Source organism: Marmota marmota, unplaced genomic scaffold (assembly GCF_001458135.2).
Source record: "Marmota marmota marmota unplaced genomic scaffold, marMar, whole genome shotgun sequence".
NCBI lineage: Eukaryota > Metazoa > Chordata > Mammalia > Rodentia > Sciuridae > Marmota > Marmota marmota.
The window spans coordinates 413,184-423,233 of NW_026000016.1; the positions used below are offsets into that span (position 1 = coordinate 413,184).

Below are 10,050 nucleotides of genomic sequence, written 5' to 3' on the forward strand. Positions count from 1 at the left end.
CCGCTCTTTGATCTGAGGTCTAGCGCCTCCCACAAAGCAGCTCTGAGACTTTCCTATTTGCTTCTGTGAAAAATGCCCCAGGATATTATTTAGAAGTTTAAAAAGATTTTTTTCTTATTTCTCTATTTTTCATTCATTTTGATCCTCCTCCCATCAAAACTCACCTCCTCAAGTCTAATGCCTTTTCCTCATCTTTCCTCTGACCCTTGTCCCGAGGTCTCCCCATCTCAGAGCCCCACGGCCACATCATCCTGTCCTGCTCCATCGTATTCCAAACCCTCAGCAACAGCACCATCCCTGGTTCACACTGGACTTCTGTCTTGCTGGGTCTGGTTTTTTGCTAGACCTGATCTATCTTTTTATGAATCTTAACAGTCAGAAGGTCTAAAGTCACAAGAAGAACAATAAATAAAAAAAAGTTCAAAGAAAACAAAGATTCCTGTTGCTCCTAAAAATTCATCTGGAAATAAGGTCATGTTGGAAGGTGGATCAGCATCTCTCAGGAACCTCTGTCTTGTGAGGGCAGTCGTGTGTCTAGGTTGTCACTGTAAGCCTGGCATTGAAGAAGGGGGGAGGCACAGAATAGCTAAGGAAGCAACACAGGATGAACCAGAGGTAGAGATTACATTACTGTCATTCTGAGCATTCAAGAGAAGAGTCTTGGAAGAATTATTTTTGGTTTGGGATTTTTCTTTTAACTTCCTTGAATCTGAACCACTTGAGAATCTCCTTGCATTGTACTCTCATGTGTATCCTGGTCCCAGTAAACTTTACTCTGAGAACCAACCCATCTCTCGTATCATTTATCTTTGTTCTGATTTCCTAATACACATTTTTTTTAATTTATAATTTTTTTATTTGACGTATTAAAATACATTCAAAACAAGTTGAAGAATTAAAAACAAAGGGCAAACAGTAAGCTTACAAACTAACTTTGTAAGCAAAAGCTTCCTATTGTCCTTCTTGTATCTAATTACAAAGTCTTTAAAGTAAAATATTATATTTAATAATAGCAATATAAATATGAAGATTAATAGAACAGTATTATCCATATTCATCCCCCATCTTACATATATTTCCTAGTCAACTGTAAACAATAACTGTACTTCAACATCAATAAGAAATAGTAGCTTCTGGTCCCCACATGTTTTATTTGTCCTATCTCCTATTTCAGTGAAAAAGAAAAATTCCACGTTTCCACCAGTGGCCAAAGTGACTTTTGAAGCTGTTAAATTATAGTCCACATCTCGAGCAGTGATTAGTTTCAGGAAAAATTGTGCATGTTGATGCCATGTGTTGGCTCTATACCATGCAAAATGACCCTAAAATTGTGTCGCTAGGAAAGGTAGCTCAGAAGAAAACTCATGTTCTTTTAAAGTCCTTTCAAAAAATATCCCTGACTGTATTAGTCTGATATGATTGCATAGGAGAAAAAAATCATATAATTTCACAAAATGAAGGCTTTAATCACATCAAAGGGCCTAACTCAGGTTATCTCACTGCTTTATCATTTTATAATGAAGAACATTTGTGCCATGAAAACAACCATTATCAAGAGGTTCCAAATTAGAGGCTCTGCTGCATTCGCCAATTACCCCAAAAAGGTAAAAATTTGGTTTCCTTATTCTGTAACTTTTATGAAAAGAAAGTGCCACATATCACCATGAACTTATAAAAAGATCATGAGGACAGTCCTTTGAGGCAAAATTAGCTATGTGTATCTCTAACTATAAGTAGTTTCCCCTAACCAGTGTACTACTACTTCCCAAATTGGAAAGTCATCCAAGTATGCCTTCACTTCAAAGACTATTAAAATTCAAGCAGATACTGACAAAAGGGATAAACAAATACTTCTGTGGAGGTCTGTGGTAGCTCCTTGATATGTTCTCAGTTTTAAAAAATAAGGTAAACCATTCATTCAGCCAGGATCCAAAGCCTTTAGAGATTCAAGTATTGGTACTAAGGTAAGCTATCAAGTATCTAAACTGTCCAGAACATTTTCACTGAGCCTCCGTGTAAATAGATTCCACATCAAGGCCACACATTTGAGCAAAAATAAACCAAAGTGTCCTCAAGTGGAAAGGATGACAAATTGAAACCCCATCCCAAAGATAACAAATTAGTGACTATTAGCAAGCATACAGGGATGGGAAATGTAGATCATCTTCAAAAAAAAAATATATATATATATATATATATTTTTCTTTCTGTGATGCTCAATGTTTGTTTCCTAATATACCTGAAGCAGACAGAATTAACACATTTTATTCTCTTGCATTCAATGTGTTTTATGCATACAACTCAGTGGATGACCTTGAAGTTAAGTTAGCTTGTAAAGTACTTTTTAAAGTGCTAAGTGCTTCTTGGGTTCTTTTGAAAAATCTATAGCTTTCTATTACATACGATTTAATTAAAATAAAGTTGGGAACAGGTAAAGGGCATTTGGATGATGTGAAAATGAAGACAGAGAGTTGTTTTCTTATTCCCACAAAGAAGCAGAGAGAAAGACAAAGAAAAAAAGAAAGAAAGAAAGAAAAGTACAACCTATTAAGAGCTCTGGGCACTTTTGTTCAGACTTATACCAAGCTGAACATATAATTAGGTTTATAACTCTCAATGATGTGTAATTTATCATTAGGAATGTCTGAGGCAATGCTGTAACACTACATTTATATTCAATGAGTTCCATGTGCTGAAGTATTGATCTCTTCATTATTTTCTGGTAAGTAAAGACAAATAGATAAACTGAAACCCTAAAACTAAAAGCCATGCTGGAACTCTTTTTTTTTTTAATATTTATTTTTTAGTTCTCGGCAGACACAACATCTTTGTTTGTATGTGGTGCTGAGGATCGAAACCGGGCCGCACGCATGCCAGGCGAGCGCACCGCCACATCCCCAGCCCTGATGCTGGAACTCTTAAAAGGTCTGAAAAGAATGCAGGCTGAATAGAAACATCTGATTTAAGTATAAAGTTTGTGAAAGTAAAGAAGTCATGTTCAATGAATGCCTACTATGTGCCAAATACTTTGCCAGGGACGTTGATCATATTTTAATCCTTACAACCATATGAAGGAGATAGTACCATGTTTTTGCTCCTAGAATAGAAAGCGGGCCTCAAAGAGGGTATACAACTTATGTAACATAAGTAGTAAGTAGAAAAACTGAGATGTGAATCCATGCTGATTCCAAAGTCCTGCTTTCTTCTGTATTGTGCTATTGAAATGAAATATTTTACTGCTTGATTTTTGATTATCTGGCATGAGAGGACTAACTGAAAAATAAAATTTCATTTCATGCAATTATCTTTTCTGAGCACATTTATATTTTTGCATTGTTTCGCATTATTTTCCACGTTGATTTATTTAACTGATTTTATGTACTTGGTTCATATTGTTGGGCAAAATAGCAAGTAATTTTGGCAATGTGTAATCCATTGGTGTAGATTCCAGAAAGAACCATGTGAAAAGAATATAAAAATGACCAAAAGCTTCTTTCATAACCCACCACCTCCCATCAAATGCTGCAGGATTATATGTTGCAAATGGTCTTCTGGAAGGGCATAGCATTTTGTGCTGAAATAGCTTATATAATTTTTCTCAATTCATCAGGAAAATGGTATTAAAACATGGCAGGCATTTACTAGCAGAGTAACCCAAACCCACTGGTTTACAACCATAGAATGGCCAATGGAAACTCAGAAGAACTGATTACCTGGCATGGAGTAGAGGCAGTGAGCAATTTTGTGAGGATGGGACTTCCAAGCTTGGCCACCCCAGGGGATCGATGTGCCCCCAAATAAATAAATGATCCTGAAAAAACAAATGTAGTCATATGGATATAAGTTCTTTTGTACAAGTAAAACTTCTTTGCTCAAGTTTCTTACCCCTGTACATATTCAACTGTCAACCAGACAAAAGAAAATTACACTTTTACTTATTTACCCTTTAGCTCTGTGGATAACTGAAAGCATTTTCATATGTGCAACACTAAAGATCTAAAATAAAATTCGATTGATTAAAAAGAAGCTCTTGATCCAAATCAGCTAAACAAACATTTTTCTTGCCTTAACTCACATCATAGAATTTGAAGTCAAATTAAGTGAAGCTTCTAAGCTTACAATTAGATATTCAACATGCCCTTATAAAATTCCCACAAGAGTCTTATTTTTAAGTTTCTTCACAGAGTACTGAAGATCTGAGCCTATGGAATGAGTTTGGTTTCTCCTGGGGCTTACATATTTGACATTGTTGTCTGTGCTAGAGGGGATGAAAGCTTAATTAAAGATCTAATCTGAATGTTAACAAAATAACTGCTTTTAGATTTTAACTACACAGGATGTGCTCATGGCAAATGTATGGGAGGATAACATCTCTTAGCAGCTCAAAAGATCACACATCCTGAGCTGTTGTCAGGGGTAGCTTCATTGAATATTGAAACCTTACAAGGAAGACTGTGCCAAACAACGTCAAGGTCTGATCCTGCCCTTTGATAAACGCAAAGTGATGGGCAACTTGCAAAGCCCAGTACTTTGACTGAGAAAATATCACATTCAGACAGTGATTTTCTTGAACACAGGTCAGTGCTGACTAAACAAAAAGGAAGGATTTCAGAATTAAAATGCACTATTTTATAGATCCCTTCACACATTTAACCAAACAACCAAGGGTAAAAGTTTCCACATCTGCCTTGACCTCACATTTTGCAAAGCATATACCCCTTTTAATTCAATGGCCTGCAAGTTATAACACAAGTTTGGAGAAAGTTAGAAATCAGTCTTTTTAGTACATATAATGCAAAAATAAGAAACAAGCATTACCCTGCAACATAAAGAAATAAAATAAAAGCAACCCGATGAAGTTTTGCTCAGGAATGGCAAGAGTAGTTTAATATTTGGAAAATCAATTTTCATTGCAAAAATGTTAGTTTGATGACCATGTAGATCACCACAATAGAAGCTGAAAAAAGTACTTGAAAATTTTAACATACAGTCTTTAGATGTTTTAAATGTAGCACACCATGAGTGAGGGAAACATCCTTATCTGATAGAAACAACAAGTTTTCAGCAAACATGGCACTTAAGGTTGAACTATTGACAGCTTTTCCCCTGAGATAGGAACAAGACAAGTCTAGCAGCCATCACCAGTTCTATTCAGCAATTTCCCAGAGGCCTTACCCAGAGAATGACAGAAAACAGAAAAAATATATATACAAATACACCCACACATACACATACATGGTTTAAGATGTACAAAGAAAATAAAATTGTCTTTATTAGTAGATAAAATAGTAAACCTGGAAAATAAAAAAATACACACTCTGAGCTATAACAAACTTGTCAAGGCCACTGGATATACAAGGTCAGTATTTTTAAAAATAATCAAATTTGCTATATATCAACAACTTACACATTTTTAAAAAGGGACATTTTTATAATAGCTGCAAAAACCTAGAAAAACATAGCAAGATCTTTAAAACTTCTACACTAAAAGCTACAATATATTACTAGAGATCTCAAGTAATTGAAAAACTAGAAACCTTAAAAAGATTCTCTTTCAGTGAAATATAAATAATGGTTACATGTGAGAAATCATTTTATAACCATAAACTGGAAAAATTTTAGGAGAATTCAAATGTTTCTTACTGATAGAAAAACAGGGAAGAGTGCTCTTATTTTGTTGCTAGAAATGGAAGTACTAAAATTTGGGGAGGGGCTGGGGATATAGCCTAGTTGGTAGAATACTTGCCTTGTATACACAAGGCCCCAGATTCAATCCCCAGTACCACAAAAAAAATGTGGAAAAGTTAATGTTTATTATTTAATATTAAATGTTAAAATATGTTTTATGGTATTAAATATTAAAATATTTATGGAAATGTTAAAACTTGGGGATAAGTCAATATTTGTTAAATAAGATACAATATATCTTGCTGTAAAAACACAGAGCCTTATTCCTGGTTACCTACTGCATAAAATTAAAATTGTTCGAAGTAGGGAAATGAGTACAAGAACAAATTTTGCAGCATTGTCATGATGTCACTGGATGGGAGAATGGCTACATTCACTATGGCATATGCAGATTAAAGAAAGCAAGCAAAAACGTGAATTATACCGCTTCTACTTCCAGAAAAGACTATCATGGACCAGATTGAACCTTTGAGTTCAATTAGGAAAAAAAAATTCAGAAACAGATATAAATAATGATTTTCAAGTATAGATTAATAGAGACCATGAAACAGTGATCTCAAAGAAGGGGAAACAAATGTGCCAAGACATATAGTTGCAAACAGTTTCCCAGATGACTGTCTAGATGAGCTTCCAGGGAAGCTCATGCTATGAAGGGAGGGGGACTCAAGAGAAGTGTGTAGTAGTCTCTCTGAGTTGAAAAGATAAGGTTGGTGCAGTGGGGAGACCCTAGTAGCTGGACTTCTTACCAGAGTGCTGTTGTCCCTTTTAGGTTCTGGAACTCTCTCATTTCACAGCTGCAAACAGAGCAAGCTCCAATATCTGCAGAAATCCCCCCAATCAACACCTGAATATGGACCAGTGCTTGGATGAGAGAAAACTACCTGAGGCTGGGGGAAAAACTACATCTGAAAGGGGCAGGTGGAACATTAACAAAGCATCACTAAGGGCCAGAAACAGTAGGATTCCCACACCAACTGGAGTGAAAAAATTATGCATGGGTATTGGATAGAGTGTTCAAGCCAAATGAATAAGTATGTCCAGACAAAAACACATACGTGAAATCTATAGTGTTTTTACTCATCTTCACCTACACTTGGAACAATCCAAATGCCCTTCCACTGGGAAGTGGATAAATGAACTCTGGTCCATCCACACAACAGTGATTCTACTCAAAGGTAGAAGGGAAGAAACAATCACTGTAATCAACAAAGGTTGATGACAAACTCAAGCCAATTATACTAACTGAAAGAAGCCAGATTCAGGAGGCTATATACCATATGGTCCATTTACATGCCCTACAGGAACAAGCAATCCATCAGGGATAGAAATCTCATCAGCCAGTATCAGTGACTAGGTGTGGAGAGGTGTTGACCACAAAGTGACACAAGAATTTGATGCCATGAAACTGTGTTGATTCTTATGATGGTTACAATTTTAACTATATTTGTTAAAACTCAGTGAACTGTATATAAAAAAAGGTTGAATTTCACTATACTTAATTATTCTTTAACATACAAAATGAAAAAGATAATACTTGATGATTTGGAGGAAATGCCAGGAGTTATATTTAGAAACAAGATTTAGGGACACTATTGATAATACTTCAAATTTTTGTAAAACAATCACAAAAATACTTGTGATTTGAAACATGTACATATATACTGAGAATAAATCTGTGTATGATTACATGGGCATACATAGAAGTAGGAGAGAATTACATGAGTTGCCTATTTGGATGTTTAACAAGGTAGCCAGAAATGGGAAAAATAAAAGCCAAGCAAAGAGGAAAGAAAGAAAAATGAAGACTTCATAACAACCACAACAATAAAACCACACACACAGACACATCAACCCATTCAGCTTTCGTGTAAAATTTACATTGAAGGTGTATGAAAGCTAGAAAATACTAAAGATTCGTTTTAAATGCTGTAATCCATAAACTCACAGCTCCAAGAATCAAATAGATGAGAGTTCCATTCCTTAGATATGGGCACTATCAAAACTCTAGTGAATTCCCCTGAAAATTTCCATTTCACTTCTTCCTTTCTCATTGTGGACCTAATTTGTTTTCTTTCTCATCTGGGATTTAAAACCACAACTGATTACTGATTTTCTTTAGGTTTGATAATGACAATCATGGGTAAAGAGGTGTTGAGGCTATGATTCAGATTACCTATATATAATATACATTATATGTGTGTGTGTGTGTGTGTGTATTATATGCATATACTCAGACATGGTGGCACTCATCTGTAATTCCAGTGGCCCAGGCACCTGAGGCAGAAGGATTCCAAGTTTAAAGCCAGCCTCGGCAACTTAGTGAGGCCCTAAGCAGCTCATCGAGACCTTGTTTCAAAATAAAAAAATAAAAAGGAACTAGGGGTGTAGATCAGTGGTTAAGAGCCCTTGGGGTTAATCCCCAGTATTAAAAATAAACAGATATATATTTATATGTTATATATATTATATGTTATATATATTATATGTATATGTTATATATATATTATATATGTATATATAATATACATATTATATATGTATAATATGTATATATATTATATATATATAATTTTTTGCTGGGTCCTTTCTAAAATGAGAAAGACTGCAATTTGTCCTTTTTACTATAAATGATAACAGCTCCTCCCAATTTTATCGGTTACATTAACTTTCAATATTATTTATATCACAGGAAAAGATGACTAGGCTTTTCAATATTTAATACAGGGGCTGCATTAAATCTTTCTTTAGCACAATTCATAAATAATAAGATGGCAAGCGTCTGAAGGTGAATTGTGTTTTCTAATCGTCATACTTAGTGGGATTCCTAGCATTCCTACTGAAATGTACAAAATCTATTCATTTTATTGCACTTTGACTATGTGAAAAATCTTAATAAGTAAGAGTTCCTCTAATTCTCATAATTCCACGTGGAAGTATTTGTATTTTTCTTTATTTTCTAGCTAACAAAAGCGAAGCCCTTAGTGTCGTATTGAGGCCGTGACTTAACCCTGCGCAGCCATGCTCTCTTCATGACCCTGAAAGGATAAAGGTTCTACCAGATCATGGTGGTATAGATTCCCAACTTCCTTTTGGGAATCACTGCCTCTGCTCAGGCCTTCATTATCTCACTGACAGTTCTTCACCACATCCAAGTCTTTCCTACCCTCTCTTTTTTTGTTCTTTTCTGTTTTGAGAATAAATGCGATTAGTCACATGCTTTAATCTGAGGAATCAGGTCTCCGTTATCCTGCAGGCGAAGTTCCAATTCCTAGGTACTCTTCCGTTTCATGATTGTTATACTCCATGTCCAATCTTATGCATCTCTCAACCAAAAGTGCTTACCTCTCTCCCGACCACTTTCAATGTATTTCCTCTAGTTAGACCATGTTCCCTGCCATCTCCTCATAATTCCTTTCACCTGCCTTCCTGGCTGCTTTACATTTTCCAACAGTGCTCAGTTCAGGACTCATCTCCCTCAGTAAGCATCTCAAATCCATTTGAATCCCTCTCCATGCTCTGTAAAGTATTTACCATACTCTAGGGTAAGTCCTTACTCATCTGCTTCAGCTACCGTGGCTTCCACACTCAGGTCTGCTGTGTACTCAATGATGGGTTTGAACAAAGAACAAAACATCATATGAGCTAATGTGCCATATAATTCCAATGATTGATATTCCCCTTCCTTTTAAACTTTAAGCTTAAAACATTCTGCCACAAAATCTTATAGAAAAAATAATGAGACTGGCACAAGAAGCAACAATTAATAATATGCTATTAAACAATGAACTGTTTTTATAGTTGTAACCAATGGATGATTGATTTCCCTCCCTATTTTTTCACAACAATCCACAACCCCAATATCCAATGACTATAATTAAAATAGGGCCCAAAATTATTTTTGGCTTATTTATTTGAAAATTTCAAAAGAGAAACAAGTGTGATAATGCTCACTGAGCTTGCAGTAGAATCTGTGGTACAGTTCTGTGATTATAAAGTTAATATGACACTACAATATATAAGCAATAGTATCTGATGCCATATAAAAGTAAACAAAGGGAAAAAAGAAAAAAAGTCCTTCTTTTCTGGAGTTTCACAAACCACTTTTGGAATGCTATATGTAGTTATAGCTCTTCAATTTCTAGAGGAAATGTAAAAATTATAATGTTGGTTCAAAATATATATGAGGTAGAAGTTCAATTGTTTGTTATAAAGAAGTCTCAAGTGTGATTAAATTGCATTCAAATATTTTCAGATTTATTTTATAGATAGTGCTAAATCTCTGCTCTCTGTTCCCAGAGAGAAGATTAGACTATTTTTCTTTTCTGTTTTGCAAAAAAAAAAAAAAAAAAAAAAAAAAAAAAA

General features: G+C 35.0%; 1 protein-coding gene across 1 annotated transcript in view; it reads right to left on the reverse strand.

Moving 5' to 3' along the window:
* Positions 1-10,050, reverse strand: part of Malrd1 (MAM and LDL receptor class A domain containing 1) — a 503,883-nt gene that overhangs the window by 412,943 nt on the left and 80,890 nt on the right. Inside the window, exon 12 of the mRNA XM_015483277.2 lies at positions 3,714-3,811. Within this exon, the coding sequence (XP_015338763.2) occupies positions 3,714-3,811 (98 nt within the window). The remainder of the gene's footprint in view (positions 1-3,713; positions 3,812-10,050) is intronic.